The sequence below is a fragment of the Tarenaya hassleriana genome, unplaced genomic scaffold, assembly GCF_000463585.1.
Source record: "Tarenaya hassleriana unplaced genomic scaffold, ASM46358v1 Cleome8, whole genome shotgun sequence".
In the NCBI taxonomy this organism is placed as follows: Eukaryota; Viridiplantae; Streptophyta; class Magnoliopsida; order Brassicales; family Cleomaceae; genus Tarenaya; species Tarenaya hassleriana.
In genome coordinates, this window is record NW_010970490.1 from 2,337,674 (window position 1) to 2,357,253 (window position 19,580).

Sequence of the window (19,580 nt, forward strand, 5' to 3'; positions counted from 1 at the left end):
CCCCCCCCGCCACTACCCTCTACTCGGTCTGACTCGGTCTCAACTCTCGCCGGGTTATCGATCATTCTTCTGTTACCTTGTGTCTGATCGCCGAACTTGGTCGTGGGTTCCAGGAGAAAGACAGGATTAATCGATTAGTTTCGTGTTTACGGTTTGAAAGACGGTTCTTTGGATTTTCATTCCAAGATTTCGATGCTTCGGAATCAATACTTGCAGGTTTGAAGGGATTTCCGGACGATGCTGGATTTTCGGGAAGGTTGGTTACTGTCACGGTTACTCTGTGATTTAGGATTGTTTCTAGGCTTACATTTGAGGTTTTTAGGGTTATGATTGGGATTTCTCTGTGGTTGTAGAAGTGGAGGACGATTCTGAACTTAAAGGAGAGGCATGCTCTTCTACCTGTCAAGGCTTTGATCCTTTAAACGATCTGGCTTACTTGGTAGGGCCTCGTTAGAATTTTTTTTAATCTCTTAACAGTTTGATATATGTTTATATGCAAGCGTTGGTGCAAGGGCAATGCTACATTGATCCCATATAACCCGAGTTCTTTGGATGCCAATGCTTAGTTCCTAAGTTTCGATATGGTTTGTTTGAGCTTGTAGTATTTTTTAAAAAAGAAAAGGGTTTTAGTTCTTGCAATATTAATGACTTTAAAGTATGTATTCATCGAGATTTTGCTGCAATAGTATGATCATAAAGTAAATATTCACTGTGCTTCAGTTAGGGCTAAGTAAGATTTTGCTTATAGTTTCAGATAGATATAGCTTCTGTAAGATTTTCAGTTACAGTTGGTCTTGCTTGTTCCATTTACTCTTAGTCGAAGCCAGAGAATCATATCCTGTCATGCTCCTTTGCATCATAAGTTAGAATACAATTGTAGACGTGATCCACTAACATGTGAACAAAATTACAGGTTTGTTTGTTATGTGTCTAAGTTTATATACGTTTTCGTTTATATGGTTAACTGATATTCTATAGAAATTCAGCCTTCTGAGTTCTGAATGCTACCGCATGACCTTGTGTGTTTTGTTATTTATTATTGCATTGTTGACATCAAAGTTGGTGTTTTGAACAAGCGAGATTCAGGTTCCTCTTCAATTCAAACTTCTGGGAATGTTTCCATGAAGAAAGGAAATGCAATAATGAGAGTCAATGATGCATCTGATAATAAGCCTATTAGGGTGCGGATCAAAATTGGTTCTAAAATCTTGTCCCGGAAAGTTGCAGTGGTGCATAGAGGTCCTGGTCTTGTTGATTCTCCAGATTTACCCCCAGAAAACAGTCATAATGATAGCTGCATGCCGTATTCATCTCTAGATACACCTAATGAATCTCCTTCAAGCATTCTTCGGGTAGATCATCTCATTTTTCTTTACTTATTTTCTTCCTTTTGTGGATCAGTGGCTGAATCTTGATATGTATTTTATATGTAACTCCTCGAAACAGGAAATGACATCAGTTCCTGTCCCAGAGGGTCTACTGATGTCACCACTTCCTGATATTCTGCTTCATGCAATGGAAAAGCCAAAACAAAATACTGTTGCAGACAATGAACTTGTGGTTAAGGTTCGAAAGGAACTTCCTGTTCTGTCACCAAACATGTCTTCTGATGTTTTAGGTAATGAGAGAACTCTGAGTGGGAAGAAAAAGCGTGTAGTAGGCTTTGTTGATGCTACTACTTGCAAGGAAAGTCCATCGCTTGAAGAGATAAAGAAGCAAAAAGAAATTCCCGTTGATCAGAGAGCTAGGAAGAAGTTGACTTGTGGTTTAGGTGGGGTTAATGATTCTTCTACCTTCAAACATAAGTTGCAGAAGGACATTTATAAGGATGGAGAAATTGCACTTGAAGTCGTACTTAAGAAATCAAATAAAATTATTGTTTCTGGTGGACGGCTAGAGGATCCATTTCTGGTCAGCTCGGAGGAGTTAAAAAGGGCATCTTCAACAAAGTCAAAAGAAAACATTTGCACTAACAGATTTGGTGCTAAACTGTTATTTGGGGCAACTTTGGAGGACAATGCGTATATTGGTCAGAATAATATGGATATTGGTCTTGGTTCTGAGGCTGCACCTCCTTCAACCAGTCTTCAACTTGATAATTGGGTTCAGTGTGATAGTTGTGAGACGTGGAGGTTGCTACCATTTGGGATGAAACCCGAACAGCTGCCTGATAAGTGGTTATGTTGCATGCAAATTTGGCTGTAAGTCTCTGTAATTCTTTATCGGAGAAACATTTAGAACCATGTTAAGGTCTAGTCCTTTGAGGGCCTGAATCGAACTATTAAGGTTTCGATTACTATTATTATTGAATTATTGCTTTGATAACCTTGCTCTTGACCCAATCGTTCAACCTTGTGCAGAGCCCTTAATACTTCTTTTTTTTTTTTGGTTTTTCCCCTTGGGGAGGGGATTTCTTTCATCAGATTTTCTTGTTGCTCACTATTTTACCCCAAAAATTCATGTGTAGGCCTAATATGAACCGCTGTGAGGTAAGCCAGGAAGAGACAACATCTGCTGTTATATCATTAAACCAAATTTCTGGTTCTGGGACGCATAATTTGGAGAATGGTGTTACCAAATTTGTCTCTAATGCTGGTCGAGTTGATCAAAGCCATCAACCTCTCACTTCAAGTTTATTGCTTAATAGAACAAAGAAGAAATCCACAGGGAAAGACTTACCTAAAGGAGGTCTAGTCATTACCCGGGTTGAGGCAGCGAGCTCTAGGAGAAGTAACTTACAGGTTCCTGGTCAAATAAACACTGTAGAGAACCACAGTGCTGGACGGATATCCAAAGCCCATGAAATTGGTATGTCAGGTGATGTTGATAAGGAAAAGTATGTGACTGCCCAAAAAGCAAAGCGCCTGCGAGCAGGTAGATTCTGTGTTTTACAGCTACTATACATTTTTTATGGACTCGAGCTTTCCTTTGATCACTATATTTTATGCCTTGTATTATGTATCTTTAGGTACTGCCTGTCAGGTACGTGCCGAAACGAAGCAGGAGAATGATCAAGAAGATGGTGAAAATTCCAAGAAAACCAAGGACCATGACGGAAACGCACTAGCGAAGAAGATTAAATCAGTAGAAACACCTTGGATATTAAATCTGAAAAGGAATACTGCTGAGAGAAGCACAAAGCCTTCTGACAATGGTTTTCCAGCTATGGACTTAGAGCGAGACACAGAAAAGAAAGCACTTGCATCTAAAGAGAAACTTGACCATCAATCTCAATCCACAACTGGTGCTGGCCCCTTCGCTGCAAAAGCTTATGATAAAACCATTGCTCCCGCAAAGAGGAAAAAATTGGTGGAATACAAGGATGGAAGGGGACAAGTTTCTGGGACAGCAACTTTAAGCTCTTCAAAGGTTTTAGGATCACATAAAAGCGGGAGGGCTTATGCAAAGGGAGTAAAAGCATCGCCAGAGGAATTGATTTCCTCATCTCCTAAAAGATCTTCCTGCACGAAAGATCTTGCATCAGCTGGAGATAGCATATCTCAAAATCTGCACCGCGGTGATGCTGGGAGTAGAATTATTAACAAGAGAACATATCCAGAAGGTGATTGCGAGTTCGAGACCAGAACTCATTCCAGCAATTATAAACAATCAAAACTTGAACTATGTGATCAGAACTCAAAGTTTGGTGGCCTATCTTACACAAATAGGAATACTACATCCAGGCAGAATCAATTACAGGAATATCCTTCTGAAACCAAAGCTGATCATCTACAGTCAGCAGTGTCTCAGGACAATATCCTAAAAAATAACGCTGCAATAACGAAAGTCAGTGCCTTAACTCATGGGAGTATGGATAGCTCCTGTCAGGTTGCAAAAGATATTCTTATAGAGGCCAAAAAGCTTAGAAAGCTTGCTGACTGTTTGAAGGTTGGGTTTTCTTTTACTTCATCTTTTAATTGTTGTCTGAACATTCTAGTTTTTCCTGCTCAGTGTATCTTGGTTCTTAACGAGGATATCTTTCTACTTAATTGAATTTAGAGCTCTGGCTTTGAGCGTGGGCATAAAGAGGCCAACTTTAAAGCATCCTTGAAGTTTCTCTACGGAGCTTCTCTTCTAGAAGTGCACAGTGGCGAGAACGTTTTGAATGAGAAGATGGATCATGTTGAAGCTTACCGTATTGCTGCAAAACTTTCTGAGTGAGTGAATGTTTGAGCTTGCTATCTTCATATTAGTTTGGACACTGGAGGGTACCATACCAGGAATCTAGTATGACTCTGTGTTACAGTGGGTTTATCTCTTTAGTTTTATGGATTCTGTTGATGACTGAACATTCTGGTTACTTGTTACAGAAGCTGTGCTTTAGAATATGAAACAAACCAAGAAATGGCTGCAGCTGCTCTGGCCTATAAATGCACGGAAGTGGCATGCATGAGGTTAACATATGGTAGAAGTCTTGGTGCAAGTAGAGACTGGAATTCACTTCAAAAAATGCTGCAGACGTCTCCAAAAGGTAATTCGTATGCTTAGCAATGTGATTTTTTCTAGACATGATTTAGTTTTAGCGACCACAGAACCATAGTTTTTCACTGTTTGACGTGGTTCTCTCTTGAGTCAAAGATTATGGAGAGATACGCATCTCTGTTGCAATATCATATCTTATTCTCTGAATTTTCAAGTATCTTTCATTCTGTGGTCACTGTTTTGAAGTTTTTCTTTTAGCCGACTACCATGTATTACTGTTTCTGTGAATGTTAGATATGTCCAACCTTTTCATATCACTTGGCTTTCTTGATGGTTTACCAGCAAGATCAGTGTATAAGAAGTCCTGTGATGTCTGAACAAGAACTAGAGAGAGAGACAGGCTTGTGATTAGTTTCTGCACGCAATTTGTTGTTTGATATCCTGTTTTATTTTTTCCTCAGGTGAATCACCATCTTCTTCTGCATCAGATATCGATAATCTTAATCACCAAGGACAAGGCATGGTGGATAAGTCTTCTTTTACTAAGGGAGGTCTTCCTCATATTGCTGGAAACCATCTCGGTGTAGCTAGAAGCCAGCAAAATTTTGTTCAGCTACTGGACTTTGTAAGTCAGTCCAATTTCATCAAGTGGTGGCATGTTACAACTGGATTATATATTTATGATGAGATTTTTCTTCCTGAAGATGTTTGGCTATGTTTATTTTCACGTCATCACTATTCTTTTGCATTGATGATTTCTCGGATTATTTTTACTGAAATTTGTCTCTCAACGATGCCTCTATTTGAAAATTTGGACCAGAGGCCCATACTTACATTGCTTTTTGAGGTTCAGAACCAAAAAAAAAAACTTATCTGGTTGTGCTCTATTACAGGTAGAGGACATGAATTTGGCAATGGAAGCCTCCGCAAAATCACAGAATGCTTTTAGAGCTGCCACTGTCAGCTTAGAGAAATCAGAGTTTAGAGACAGTGTTTCTCTCATTAAGAGAGTAGTCAATTGTAGCTTCCACAATGTGGAATCGCTTATACGGCAGGTTGAGCTGGCAATGGATGCTCTAAGTCATTCGACTTTTTGTGGCGTCAAATATTGACTCTTTTTGTCCGCATAGACTAGACCTGTAATTTCTCTCTGCTCTGGTTTAAGGCGAAGAAGAGCATGTTGAGGAGAAGTGTGCAATACAGAAGGTGGTGACCTAGATTTTCTTTGGCTTCCCTGTACATCCATAGAAAACTTCTATTTGTTAGCATATTCCATTACTTGTTTTTGAGTCTCGTTACCCTTGATCAGACTAGGAAAGGAATACTTGGGGAGAGAGGGACATTAGGTCTTACTAGTCATTCTGGTTTTCTTCAAACAGAATACATATAGAAGAGTAGTAGGTGGTCATTTAGAGGTTTTCTAGAAATCAAACAATTTGCTCTACCCCTCTAATCTTGTTAATGTTTTGTTCAAACTATTTGTTGGAATAGAAAATTGCAGTTTGAGGGGACTCCCCTGAGTCGTCCAACATCACGTTCAGATTATTTTGCACTTGATTTAGAGAGATCGATCGGCTTTTCAGGTATGTATAATGCCCCTTATTTTTGCATCCTATTATGTGGAGTGGCGGTTGACGGAGAAAATGTTTAACTACTTGATACTTTTAAAGAATCATTCTATAATCATATTATGCATTGATTTACATTTTCCCTTTCATGAATGTTTGGAGGTAGTGACCTTATTCTTCTTGAAGTACACTGGTATTCTTTTTTATCTCTTCCTTTTTCGTCAGATAGCTCAGTGGATTGAAGAGTACTCCCTCGTAGAAGTTCTTGACCATTTGGTAAGTTAACTATTACAAACTCATCTCTGGATTTAAGCTCTTGATTTCTTTCCTTATTTCGCCCCTAAAGTGGATAGCTAAAGATATGTGGAAGCTGTTCCCCTGCACATCTTTTTCCTATCTTTATCATCGTTAATTTGGATATGAATTCGATATGTATTCTTCATCGTTTTCATCCGAACGAATGAACTGAAGAGCCTTCGAAACTTTGTCTTCTTACAATAAAAATGAGGAGCATGTTCAGTTTCTCTCGAGCTCTGTAACTGATTCATTTTTCATTCTTGTTAAACCTTTTTTCTTAAAAGACGTCTCACAGAGTTTTTGGTTGATTGTTTTGCAGAGAAAATTTTGTTCCTTCTTAATACAACAACAGTCTTATATTCTAAAATATCATAGGCAGTTGAACTCATATGGATTCAATTGTTGAGTAGGTTTGTAATCCATCAGTATGGATTTGAGATAATGAAATTAGTTTCAGGGCTTATGTCTCTTTTTTTTCTTCTGAAACTTAGTTCAGTGTTTGTAAATAAATGATTTTTCATCATTTCACAAACTTATTTTTAATGTTTCTAACAAAATGGCTGCGGTTGTAATGATATATATATATATATGTGTGTGTGTGTTTGTAAATAAATGATTTTTCATCATTTCACAAACTTATAGTTTTTATTCCAGAATAACTCTGCTGCACTTGCTGTCTCTAGATTGTGTTTTACAGCAATATGTTGTTCTTGAATGTGTATAGACCCAGTAGGGCGAGGCACGGGTCAGATACCCGCGATTTTGGAGATACCCGTCTTCGTTTTCGTCTTCGCGGATTTCATGAAAACAATGTCTCATTCTCTATCTCATTAACACGAGATACCCGTCGACCAAATACCCGTGATTAAGAGATGGGTACCATACCCGTAAAATATATATATTTTTAAATAAATATAAACCAAATATTTAGTAAAATTATATTATTTAATTCAAAAATATATTTAAAATATAAAAAATATATATATCTTTGAATATATGTAGATTTTTAAAAGTTTTTTAAATATATATGTTAATTTTTAAAAGTTAAAACCTAATATTTAAATAAATAATTAAAAAAATATAGAAATATCTGATATTTTTATATATTTACGGGTATCTGTGGATACCCATCTTCGTAAAAATGAAACTTGTATCCGTCTTTATGTCATTTTTATGTACTCGTCTTCGTCTTCATTCGACCAGAGGCGAGTACCCGTTTTTCGAATATCCACGAGATCGGGTATCCGCAAACCCGCGGGTAACGGGTATAAATGTCCAGCCCTAAGACCCAGCACAGAACCGAACAAAGAAATCACCAAAAAATCATGACAATCTCTACACCATCCTCAAGTTCTTCATTATCCGGAAATGGACAAATGTTGCAATGAAATCAAAAGGGCACAAACGCATCTGATGAGACATCTGTAAAGAGATGTCCGCAAAGAACATCTTATGGAAAACGTTTTTCACTCAATGTATACATACATTTCCATCTAACAACTCGTCGGGAAAGCAACACTGGAATTGAGGAAGAAGCCGTGGTTTCAATCCGACGAATAATTGAAAGAAATTGCTAATAAGAAAACATGTGATTTTACAAGATAAATCAAAGAGTTGGTTTCTTGTAATACTTACGAGGGAACGAGGGCTAGTATCTGGTTTCTGATGATTCCCATGCACTTCTGTATCTCTGCATAAATCGGAAGGTTCTGTGAACAACTCGGTTGTAGACTTGCCACTGCCGAGTCTAGAACCTGCGCTACTTCGCTGGGCGGGAATTGCCGCTCTGTACATTTCTGCAGAATTTTATTAAAGGTTCTTCTCGCATTAGGATTTAATGAAATAAATGTCAAACTCAGAAACAAGATTGTCATGCAACCTCAACAGACAGAAATCAGAGCCCTAAATATATGATTCTGATTCGCTGTAATGTGGAATGACTGAATATCTAAGGACCCCAACTGGGAAAAGGTCTCTATAGGAAAACCTACAACTTAATCTCTAACCCTATTTCTGGTTAGTAAATTCGGGAAAACAAGCTTAGATAGTTACAATTGTATAGCAAAGATTGTGCGTATATGCATTGATGGTTTTAAGTGGGGGAAGAATCTTGAATAAATATGAGATTTGCACCTGAATCATGAGCAAAGTAGCAATACAGCAGGAGACAAGTTCGGAGCGAATTTGCGTGTCATTTCGGTTGAGCAGATTTGACTCATTTGAGTGAGAATCAATGACATGGCTTACAGTTGGCAGATTTGGAGCTGAGGCAACTTGAGTTTGCTGAACAGGTGCTTGCCCGCAATCCTCAGAGAGCTGATTATTAACAAAATCAATCGCCTCATCAATATTTACAATATTATTTTGCTCTTTCTTTAATGATGTTATAGCTTGCAAAAAATACAGTGCCAAAAAGGTCAAGGTTAACACTGCGTGTTAGATCTTTAGACTCGCAATAAAACTGCTCATTCATAAAAAGTTGTCAAATCATGGACTTTGTAATAAACACATGCTCTTACATTCTTAAGATAGATCAGTGCAACTATACATACCTCCATAGCTCTATCAACCATATTCCGTGCTACTGTTCTTGAATTTTCGACAATCTTAGACACATGGGGTCCATGGTCGTCGGTGTCAGAAACAGCATAGCCTACACAGGTAAAGTGACCATTGGGATCCCCTAAGCTGCTCATGCATCTGAATGGCATATATGACGAGCTAGCCTGGAAAGTGTTTCGTTGCCTCAAACGAAGAAGAGCCAGTGAAACCTGCAAATTGAAAAAAGTATGTCAAAATGCCATACAGAAATTACCTGTACTAAAGAAAGATGCCTTATAATAAATATTTCCCAAACTCATGCCTGCTCGTTGATTTCACTAAGCTGAAAGAGAATTGCAGCATATTGTTTCTTGAAAGATTCAGAATCCTTAAGAGCTTTGTTCCCATCTTTTTTACTTTCCACAATCTCATTGTTCATGCACTGCAACGCGGACAAAACTAGCTCCTGCAGCTTCATAGAATATAAATTAGTTGTTTCATAGATGAAAAATGCTGTACGAGACAGAAGAAAATCAATGATTGTCACAAACAGATGAGACAGTCACATGGAACTTTTACCATATAGTAACGTATTAAACCCCCAAAACATTTTTTAGGTGCCCTTCAACACATTTGATTAAAAAAAAACTATTATTACATGTTTCCTAATAACTGTTGAGAATTTGATATTTTTTAACAATCACATCTCGGAGTAGTCTCTACTAATATGGTGAATAGACAGCAGAGAAAGATATTCTTGACAAGATTGAAGCAACATCATGAAAAATTGAGGGGGGAAGAATAGACCAATCAAAACGCAGGTAAAAGAAGTGAAGAAGTGAACTATATAAAGAAAAAAATAACAGATGTAGAAACCGACAGAATAATTGGCGCACCTTCTTGTCAAGTGTACGAGTGAATTCAGAAAGAGCTTGGACATCAGCTTCTCTTGCCTGAATCTGTGCAGTCCTTGAAGGCTGAGAATTTATCAACTGTGATTGAATAGCCTCATCCATTACAACTTGGTCTTGTGAATTTGAACTTGATATATCGGCCTGTAAAATATGACTAACTCAAGTATCATCAAAGTAAATCTCTCTAGAATCTGAAATAACTGACCATGAGTTGACCATGGTCAAGAACAAAACAGGTGCATCTTCAGAGAAAGCAAATGAAACTGTACCAAAAATGAAGAATAACACTACTCTCAGCTTGAAACTAATGAAATATTCAAGTCGAATGACATACGGTTGAAAACAGGTTTGACTTAGTATTCAGTTTCTAAGGAACTTCCCAGGGTAGCTGGATGCTGCAGGAAGAGAAACTCCATGGATGAAATCACAGTTGATAAATTCTCAGCCTTCAAGAACTTCCCAGGGTAGCTGGTTTCTACAGAAACCCATGCATCTTTATTTTTTTTCCATATCTAAACCAATGCAACTTTGCGAAGTCAAGGTACACAAAGAAAGTCTCAAGTTCCAGAAAACAAATTAAAGCTAAATTAACAGTACAACTATGATAAAATTCGCTGAAGAATATATCAATTAAAATGCCAAAACATTAGGCTTCAAGGTTGTTTGGAAAACCAACCTTTTGTTGCTTCAGTGAGTTACTACTGCTATAATAATTTGTTAGGGATAAGTGAGGCCCACTGGAGTTCTCCAATGTCTCATATGAAAGTTTGAGATATTCTTCTGGCGTGTTTTCCTTTTCCTGCTCATGCATTTTGAGCGCACTGTGATTCTCAATGTGATGATTCAATGAGACATATTGCCTTGCAAGTGATGCTGGCATGTTTTGTAGAGGATTCAATGGCATGCATTCAGTATCCTACATCAAAGAAGCTGATTACATGTTATCTAAAAGTCACCAATATCCAAGATCATTCCAACTCAAGTGATAATATCCGTATCCCAGATTGTTTCTTATAGCCAACTTAATGACAGCCACAAAAAAATAGAAAAGAATTAATAGTCCATTAAGTGGCACAGTCATTTTTGTTGGAACTGGTATGGTGATTCTAATTATCACTGTACAATCTTTGACTTGCTAACCAAAAGAAATACGAAATCTATGATTTACCATTATGCATTTCCTTAAGATGCCACACAAAGTTGCAGTTTCAGAAAAAAACCTTACCTTGACAAACTCCACCCCTAGTTCAGGGTGGTCAAACTGAACTCTGTACCTACCGTGATCAACAGTTAGCACACTGCCATCATGAATCTCTCTTGTCCTCGGGTACAGATTAATGACTCTTTGTCCAACCTTTAAGGGTCGAGCCAAATCCGTTGGAAGTCCTTGCCTCACCCCAGCATTAAGTTCATCATAATGTTTCCTTACGGAGCCCCTATACAGGTATAGCTTTTCTTTTTCCTCCTTCAGAAACTGTTCAGAAAATCGACGTGGTTTGCCAAGGGAACTGCACTAACAAAGTATGAATAAGCAGGACACAAACAGCAGCAAAAGAAGGAAATATAGCAGCATTCAAGTGGTGATGACCTCCTTATGACACCCCATTCAACACGAGTTAATCTTGGAACATGACCAAGCCCTACGTGATCCAAGTACTCCATAAATTCTTGTCTGGCAAACCAAGGGTAGTCAATTGCACTGTAGAACCACTCAAAAACACACCATCTTCGGGCACGGTAATTAGATAAGCAATGTGAAAGCTTCTCCTGCAAACAAAAATCGTAGGTTACAACACATAGCCAGCCAATCCAACAAACTAAACTGCTTGCTGTTCTGTAAATCATAGATTAATGGCGCCTTAAGATTAAGGGATTTATCATTCAGTGATTGAATCTGAGTATCAATTAATCCACTCACTAGAATCTCAGAACTCTTTCCATCTTCATTTGCTAGAAGATTTTCAGTTTTTGCCTCTCTCCTGCTTCTAACTTTAGTTGTTAAATTGACTTGTTTTTTGTTGACTCTTGCAGTTGGTAGAGCTGACCCATCGCCATCGCCTTCTACTATGTCATTGCTTGCAGAAGTATGACCATGATGTTTGACTGACTTTTTTTTGTGTGAGTTGGGAATTTTTGCTGAGTGTTTGCCTCTACCAACATGCTTCGTCCCTTCATTTATTCCCTACAACATTACAGCCACGGTAAACATAAAAGCTAGAAAAGAAATTCCATGAAGAAAAAGAAAGATGATGAGGACAACACTATAGCCCAATCTCTCCAAACTTAAGAATATCCGTTACTGAAAAGGAAAAGGAAAGGTGCCATAATAATCTGAAATGTTTGACTAATTTGGTTGCCAAACAAATGCAGTACATTTACGAAAATTTAAAAATAATCATGTGGATAAGTACCTGAGGGCACTTTTAATATCTAGAATATTTTGAAAGGCAATACAAATTATGCACCTTGCTACTCGGAGCTTCTGCAAATTGTGAGTTAGATGGAGCTTCATCTTTAGGAACCTAGGAAAAGAAAATAGCTTCCACGTAGTAATGATATCTGACTAAAAACCAGTAAGAACAACACTGACCATTAAAAATACAGTTTCTCTTACTTTTGATGATTTCGGCCTTCTCTTTCGCATAACAGTACTACCTGGACTTTTTCTATCTGCCTCAGTATTACTAAGATCATCACTGATGGATTTTCTCTGCTTGGAGGAGGTCTTGAGAGAACCAATTTTAGACCCAGGTGCTGGACCACTCCCTTTTAAATCGGAGCCATCAGTTTTTCCAGCTCTTTCTTCCTTCACTTGAACAGGGGACTCTGACACATCAAACTGCAATTCTGATCATAGTTGACAAGCCAATAGATAAACAAGCATGAATATCAATGAATGTAAAATGGACTCTGAATATAACTGGCACATCTGCTCAAAGATAATTCTTTCAGCTGATAATTGATGGTTAAAAAAAAATGCAAACGATAGCAGTTTGAACGTCAACTGTGTTTGTCAGGTCTTACAGATCAAAAAAGTTCAAATGATTACTGCTTTTATTCATCTCTGTGGTGTTTGGCTACTTTGAAGGAAGAACCAAAAGGGAGCTTCAAATAGGGGGAAATATGAGGAAACTTAGACAAAGATGTATAACTTTGTGGTGTCTAGCTTTGACTCTGCCATTAAATTTAGATCTTTTTGTTGATGCCTGATTTACATTTCCATTTCAGAAAATTTCCAAGTACCTAGCATACCTATCCATTCACGTTCCCAGATTGATTCATGAAAAGCAAAGACAAACTACAACCACTTAAATGGGGGAAACAAAAAGTAACTCTATAATATTACATTTTTGTCATGATTTCAGACACCCAACCAAATGTACAGCGCCAGGTCAAACATATCTTACCAGTATCTGTAGCAGCATCAGGCATCATCAGCGACAAATCTGCCAGCGTCTGGAGAGCATCACATGCAGAGCCTTCATCTGAAGAAAAGATAGTCATCATATGAAAACTAAGAAAGAACGCCTTGGCAACAATACCATCCATACATGCAAACAGCACCATTAATCATCACTGCAAGTACATTTAATCATCCCATTCAAATCACAAACGCGCATAAAGTACCGTTTAAGTTGTCACTGTATAACATAGGCATAATGCAGAATACCCTTTTAGCCTCAAGATGAACTAATCGAGTTAACATTCTATCTTCAGTAACCATCTTTTTCCTAGTTTAACCAGAAAAAGACTTGTAGTTGTTCCCAAAAGTTTCATCCACCCATAAAGAAATCTTGAACTGTCATAGAGCAGAAGTTTCAAGAGACTAGAATGTAACCATCAAAACATTATACAAAAAATCAATTTGTTGCTTTTTCTACATACCTTTATGTCAGAAAAAAAAAAAAATCACTGGGCAAACGCAAACCCTTGTTTCTAAATGGGTTAACTGGACTTCTATTGTATAGATAAAATTTAGCATGCATCAACTTTTTCACTGCAATAGTTAGAGAAGGAGAATTGACGTTTCAAGTACTTCCTTTCTCCAGGTTCGATGAGTATTTCAGACAGTTGAATGCAAAAAGAGAAGGGAAAGAAACTAGGACAGACCTGCTGTAAAGAGAACTTTGTTACTTTTACTCCTTGAACCTTTATAAGTGAATTCCAGAGACTTCTCAACCATCCCCTCTGGTTCAAATTTCTCCCTCCAAGGGCCTAAGGATTGCCCTTCCTCTGTCTCACTGCAGGCTTCTTTTACATCATCTGACTGATTGTTAGTACTCTCGTCAATATCTAGTTCTCGCCTAGAGTATCTTTTTCCCTTCTTTTGCAGTTCCATGGCACTAAAACCTTCTCCATGCATCAAGTAATTTCTTGGGCCAGCATAGTCGCCATTATCTGCTTCAGCGCTACCTAAGCTTAGTTCACAGCCACCCTCTTCCATTTCAGCCGAGTCGATTTCTGCATGCTGAATGTTAAAATCTATCAGTCCATATTTCTATATAAGTTATATTCAACTTAAGCACACAAACATCTCCCTCCATCAGAAGTTCCTAGTAGCAAATAGAAAGAATTATTCAAATGACCACAGCAATGTAAAAATCTGAGAAGCTAAGCTCTACGTGAGGAAAGTGCAAAAGTGCAGGTAAACATGGATGCTACGAGAAAGTAAATACCATTTTTTCACCCTTCTTATCCGGGTAGTACATCTTTGCTTTTCTGATTGGTGTCCTGGAAACCTGGAGGGAACAACCCCGTTGCAAAGTTTCTGCTAGTGCTAAGGCTATCTCATGCTCCATGGCATCATCAATATCATCTCCCTTTTGCTTTTGACCTCTCTTAACAGGTGATAAATACCTTTCCATGTTATCCTTTTCATGGGAAAATGAAACAGGAATTCGAGGAGTCCTTTTCCCAACTGCACAGGGCCAATAGAAATCAGTTAGCAATAAATAACTCTTAGTTACACAATTAAGCAAAATCCCTCTGTAAATAAGAGAGAAGTAGATTAAGAATAAGAAAAAGCTATACAGAAAACTAAAAATCCTCCATGTGGCATTTCATATATTCATCCAGAGAACAATTTTAAGTTTCAAATTCTCAGGAGCCAGTGTTATGCATAGCTGACTCTGCCAGGATGAAAAATCATATATCCATAAAAGTGTACACTCACATGCAGAGACTCATCATGCATGTGCACTGGTGAGACATATGTGTGTGTGTGTGTGTGTGTGTGTGTATGCGTAGTGGGAGAGAAAAGAGAGAGCACACTACCACTTCGTCTCTTCTTCACCAATGACAAGCAGCTTGAGGACCTGAATCGCAGACGGTCAGAGAGACCCTCAAGCCCTTGAGGATCTGAGGATTTCACTCTGGCACGCTTCTGGGCCTTTCTGAGTGTGTTGGTGCCTTCATTGCTTTCCTGCTCACTGTCAGTTCCTCCATGCTACACGAGAAATAGATTGGTTTAGATAATCGTCATCATTAGCCCTTCATATTCAATAAACATGAGGAATGGATATAGGACAAGGAGCTCTTTTATGGAAACAAAGTGAATTGTGGCATCTCGAATTTAAACAATGCTTGTAAGTCAGCCATGAGAAAAATATAAAAATAAACTAACTACTGAAGTGCTTTATAAATCTTACCAATACAGAGTAATGATCCTTCATCATCGCAATTAGTCCAACCACAGAGGCAGTGCCTTCTGGAAGAGATAAATAGGCCTAAAAACTGAAGGCAGCTTAATATAGCCGAGAAAATGCCTTGATGTTTACTAAATAGACAGAAAACCAGAAATACATTCAGTAAGAATGGGGGCAAGCTAACCTTGTTCAAAGTGTATAGAGCCTCCACCATTTCTGCAGAGCGGGTCTGTACAAATGCTGCAACCTATACACAATAGAAGTGAAATTACTAAAAATTAATAGAGGTTCTGCAACCATAACGACCATAACAAAAACATAACTAACCCCCTAACAAATATGGTAATCCCGACAGCGATCTGTTCTTCTTACTCTCCTCATTCTAAAACTATGATACTACGTTTGTAAATCATACTTCAATTCCGAATGATGTGTGACTAACTATTCCACAAATCACACAATCACACGAACACACACACACACACAAGCAGAGTATGGACGTTAGATATTAGAACCAACCTTCTTCCAGTCTTTTCCAAATTTCCGGTATGAGTCATAAAATAGTTCCAACTCTGCCTTGATCCATTGAGGACCTAACATTTCCCACAATTTTCTCTTCTGCATGTAAAAAGAGTGGCAATATAAGATATGCTAGTAGATCAAACTCATATGACCATGAAGAAAGCCCAGTGCATTCTTCTCGAAGAAGCTTGACTCAGTAAATCATTGTAGTAAATATAAGCTACAAATATTGAGGATACTTCTTTGTCACGATTTGAAAAATGGGACGCCTCTTCAAATGGAAATCAATTTAGAAGTCTACCAAAATCAACACTTGTATACAGAGAGGAAAAGAAAGAAGTTTAACAGTTTCCAGAATGTACAAACATATCTCTATTATAATAGAAATCTGAACTGGAGAAATATTCATCATGTTCCATATTTAAAGAAATAAAATTTAAACTAAATGCTGTGACTGGTGAGTATGCATCCCAAATTAACAGCCATTAACATCGTTTGATGGAACGAATTTGCAACCCCAAGTTTTTTTGTGATCTCATGAAACCAGGTCGTACTGGATCATAATTTCCAAATGAAAAAACTATATCTTTACCAGTTATGTATGCTTGCACACAGAAGAAATTAGACATGAAATGACTAAAACCTTAATATCACTATTTTGACATCCAATCTCTAGCTTAACTACATACATTTCAGGAACAAATCCCATGCCAAGCACAACAAGGCTCGTCAAAATGAAGACAAATATTCCTACATAAATAAGTAAGCCAAAGTCATCCAACCAAGTATGAGGAAAGAAAACTTACTCGTTGTCTGCTTTTGCCCTCATTTTCTTCATCTTTGTGTGGGGACACAACATTAACACGAGAAGTCTTCTTATACTTAGATTTCTTTGAAGGAGCCATTAGATACTTCTGTTATCTGAAACATTTTAAAATCCAGGACAAGGTTTATAAAATTACTTCACGCGGCCAAAATGCAAACCAATTTCTGACAAACAACCAATTACTCGAAAATGTTGTGTCATTATCTGTAGAAATCCAATATCGGATGACACTCATGGAACTGAAAAGAATGTCATCAACAGCGACAAGAAAAACAGAATCTTGTTGGAATTTTCTACGTCGAATTGAAGGATCACGAGACGCAGACACAAAACGAGACGTATTTGCTGAATTAGAAATTAAACTGCTTTCGCAACTCCAAGTAGCTGGACTGAGATTCGGGCCACTTCGAATCACATAATCAAATGCCCACCAAATTGAGCTCTGAATTTGAATTCTGAACTCAAAGGTTCCACAAAACCAAAAAAAATTAGAAATTTTTTGAAACTGATTCGCTTCTCTCACATCCAATTCCATGATTTATTCCCAGAATTTAACGGAAATGCATGAATCATGAAGAGAGCTCCATGATTTTCAAAATCTATTAGGATAAACAAAACCATACATCAACTGTCTATGCGAGGATAGAGAGAAGGAAGATAAAGATTCCAAGGGCTTGCCTACCAGAACTCAGAATCACTCGGGAACCATTGATGGAACGCCAGAAAAGGAGAAAGAGAGACCAGAGGAGGGGAAGAAATCGGAATCAAGAGCCAGAGCTGTAGATTCGGTGATCGATTCGAAGAAGAAGAGAGATGAAAAGCAGGAGCATAAGGACAAGAAGATGAATTTTGGGGATATAACCGCGAAAACTTTAAAATAAAAAAGAAAAATAAAAAGTCAATAATCCTAAAAACTCTTGAATTGCTCGCTTCTTACCCAAACTTCTCCGTACTTTACAGATTCGACCCCAAACATTTCCTATTTATGTCTAAGTACATAACTATTCAAATATTTATGAAGTTGCCCCAAAACATAAATTACTTTGAATAAAATTTATTCATTAAAATTGAATTGAATAAAATTTAATCGTACAGACTACAGATTGAACTAAACAATGTGTTTAAAATAAACCAAATAAGAAAATTTACTTATATTTTAATCAAATTTTTTAACTCAATATAAAATTAATTATAAAATTAGAAGGAAAAAAAATGTGTATGTGTATATATATAATCGCGTATGAGCAATGGCATACTTGGGCTCGTGATCGAAGAAATCGGGCCGAATACATTATTGTGGGCCTAGTTGCTTCATCCTGCAATGATCATGCGACTCTTGAGCACGCGCACGCGTAGCGCGTGAATGTATACGCGTGTTATATTCCTAGTTTTTTTTTGGTAATGGTAACCCTGAACAATTCGGATTTTGGTTCGGATTCAGTTCGGTTATATTCGGGTTCAATTATTTCGGTTATAGAAAAACTATAACCATTCGGTTTTTATATAAATTTCGGTTGGATTCGGTTCGGTTATTTTTCGGTTCGGGTTCGGTAAAAAGTTCATCTTTTCAAAGAAATTATCGGTTTTTTCGGTTATTTTTTTATTCGGTTCGGTTTCAATTTTTTCGATTTTAAAAAAATCAGAACCGTTCGGTTTTGATGTCGGGTTCGGTTTGGATACGGTTGTCTTATTCGGTTTGGTTCCACTCGCTTATTCGGTTAATAACCGAAATGACCATCCTTAGATAATCAAATTCACTAGTTTAATCACCCAAACTTGGGCGTGCTGATTTCTTGTACGATGTTTTAAAAACTATATTATATATATAATCCAAATAGTACAAACTTTTTTTGATAATCTATAAATTCACCAATTTTTTTTGTTCTACGTATTCTCTCTACTTTTATATTTGAATTCGGATAAAAACATATTTTTTTACCGTTAGATCATCCAAACTTAGATCAAGTAATATAAACCTAAATAACGAGTAAAATTGATTTTGCCACATAAGATAAAAAGACATCCAAAGGTTACAAAATACATACACATAAGTGCATATTCATTATTCTTCTCTCTTTCCAAAACATTATTACAGAACAAGACAACACCCAAACGAGTTTACACAGTGGATTCAAACCCATAATGCTCCAACACTTTTAAGCATTGGGATGAGAGAGCGGTTAAGGTGAAGGCTCATGACTTGGTTGGCTCCACCGACGAGCTGACCGCCCACGAAAACCGCTGGAACGGTGGGGCTGCAGCCGAGCTGAGCCAGAGCTCGCTCCATCTCTCTGCCGTTATCGATCTCGTCGAGTTCGTAGACCGTCGGATTAACCCCGAAATCGTAGAAGAGAGTCTTGATTGTGTGGGACATGCAACACGAGTTCTTGCTGAATATCACCACCGGCTTCTCTGATACCATCTTTTGCAGCTTCTCCATTGGTAGTGTGACAGTTTTTTGTGGTTTGCACCAAGTGGGTATTTAGGGTTTTATAAGTGGTTATATATATATATATATGTGTGTGTGTGTGTGTGTGATGTGAGAAATGGGAGATTTGGAGAAGTTGATGTGCTTGATGAGAAGTGACTTCGAGTTGTTGATTTGATACGTTCGACTTGCCGTGAGGGTTCGTGTATATATATATATATATATATATATATATAAGAGATACATTTTAATTTGTGGTACGTATGCTTCAAACCCAATCAAAACTATAATGGGTTGTGTTTCAAATCATCGGGAATGTTTTGAATTCAAATGGGTAAGAGAGGAAGTAATGCAATCGACAAAAATCATATGGTTTCTTAGACATTACATAATCACTCCTTAATTGTCGCCAATCAC

The 19,580-nt window shown here is 37.6% G+C and overlaps 3 protein-coding genes across 12 annotated transcripts; 1 reads left to right on the forward strand and 2 right to left on the reverse strand.

Annotated features, from left to right (window-relative positions):
* The first annotated feature begins 16 nt into the window (after positions 1–16).
* LOC104802552 lies at positions 17–6,830 on the forward strand. 7 transcript variants are annotated; one of them, XR_770059.1, is made up of 12 exons: positions 17–256; positions 354–439; positions 1,077–1,352; positions 1,447–2,201; positions 2,468–2,874; positions 2,969–3,888; positions 4,000–4,157; positions 4,311–4,471; positions 4,884–5,047; positions 5,316–6,005; positions 6,216–6,266; positions 6,607–6,830. XR_770059.1 is itself a non-coding variant. In XM_010526202.1 (10 exons), the coding sequence occupies exons 1-10, from the start codon at positions 238–240 to the stop codon at positions 5,532–5,534; spliced, it is 3,165 nt and encodes a 1,054-aa protein (XP_010524504.1). In that variant the 5' UTR covers positions 17–237; the 3' UTR covers positions 5,535–6,830. The 7 variants fall into 7 exon arrangements, 1 of the variants encoding a protein (XP_010524504.1); XR_770060.1 differs by having other exon boundaries at positions 6,220–6,266; XR_770058.1 differs by having other exon boundaries at positions 5,316–5,628; positions 5,914–6,266.
* An 842-nt stretch (positions 6,831–7,672) lies between these two features.
* Positions 7,673–17,576, reverse strand: LOC104802553 (protein ALWAYS EARLY 3-like). Of its 4 annotated transcripts, none has more exons than XM_010526205.2 (20): positions 17,418–17,576; positions 16,716–16,830; positions 15,907–16,005; positions 15,572–15,634; positions 15,391–15,468; positions 15,017–15,188; positions 14,419–14,660; positions 13,853–14,210; positions 13,150–13,227; positions 12,357–12,568; positions 12,208–12,264; positions 11,661–11,924; positions 11,331–11,509; positions 10,968–11,250; positions 10,419–10,658; positions 9,725–9,883; positions 9,151–9,294; positions 8,840–9,058; positions 8,421–8,603; positions 7,673–8,083 (listed from the first exon to the last, which is right to left on the reverse strand). In XM_010526205.2, the coding sequence occupies exons 2-20, from the start codon at positions 16,812–16,814 to the stop codon at positions 7,919–7,921; spliced, it is 3,294 nt and encodes a 1,097-aa protein (XP_010524507.1). In that variant the 5' UTR covers positions 16,815–16,830; positions 17,418–17,576; the 3' UTR covers positions 7,673–7,918. The 4 variants fall into 4 exon arrangements, with proteins under 4 accessions (XP_010524507.1, XP_010524505.1, XP_010524506.1 ...); XM_010526203.2 differs by having other exon boundaries at positions 12,357–12,589; XM_010526204.2 differs by having other exon boundaries at positions 12,357–12,589; positions 17,414–17,576.
* A 1,171-nt stretch (positions 17,577–18,747) lies between these two features.
* LOC104802555 (monothiol glutaredoxin-S4) lies at positions 18,748–19,336 on the reverse strand. Its single transcript, XM_010526207.1, has one exon. The coding sequence runs from the start codon at positions 19,173–19,175 to the stop codon at positions 18,867–18,869; it is 309 nt and encodes a 102-aa protein (XP_010524509.1). The 5' UTR covers positions 19,176–19,336; the 3' UTR covers positions 18,748–18,866.
* Between the last annotated feature and the right edge of the window lie 244 nt (positions 19,337–19,580).

Coding starts and splice junctions, on each gene's coding strand:
- LOC104802555 (XM_010526207.1), bottom strand. CDS start 19,175: ATGGAGAAGCTGCAAAAGATGGTATCAGAGAAGCCGGTGGTGATATTC.
- LOC104802552 (XM_010526202.1), top strand. Junction 440..1,076: donor TAAACGATCTGGCTTACTTG/GTAGGGCCTCGT, acceptor GTTTTGAACAAG/CGAGATTCAGGTTCCTCTTC. Junction 4,158..4,310: donor ATTGCTGCAAAACTTTCTGA/GTGAGTGAATGT, acceptor TACTTGTTACAG/AAGCTGTGCTTTAGAATATG.
- LOC104802553 (XM_010526203.2), bottom strand. CDS start 16,814: ATGGCTCCTTCAAAGAAATCTAAGTATAAGAAGACTTCTCGTGTTAAT. Junction 11,925..12,207: donor CAGAAGCTCCGAGTAGCAAG/GTGCATAATTTG, acceptor GTAATGTTGTAG/GGAATAAATGAAGGGACGAA. Junction 9,295..9,724: donor CTCGTACACTTGACAAGAAG/GTGCGCCAATTA, acceptor ATGAAGCTGCAG/GAGCTAGTTTTGTCCGCGTT.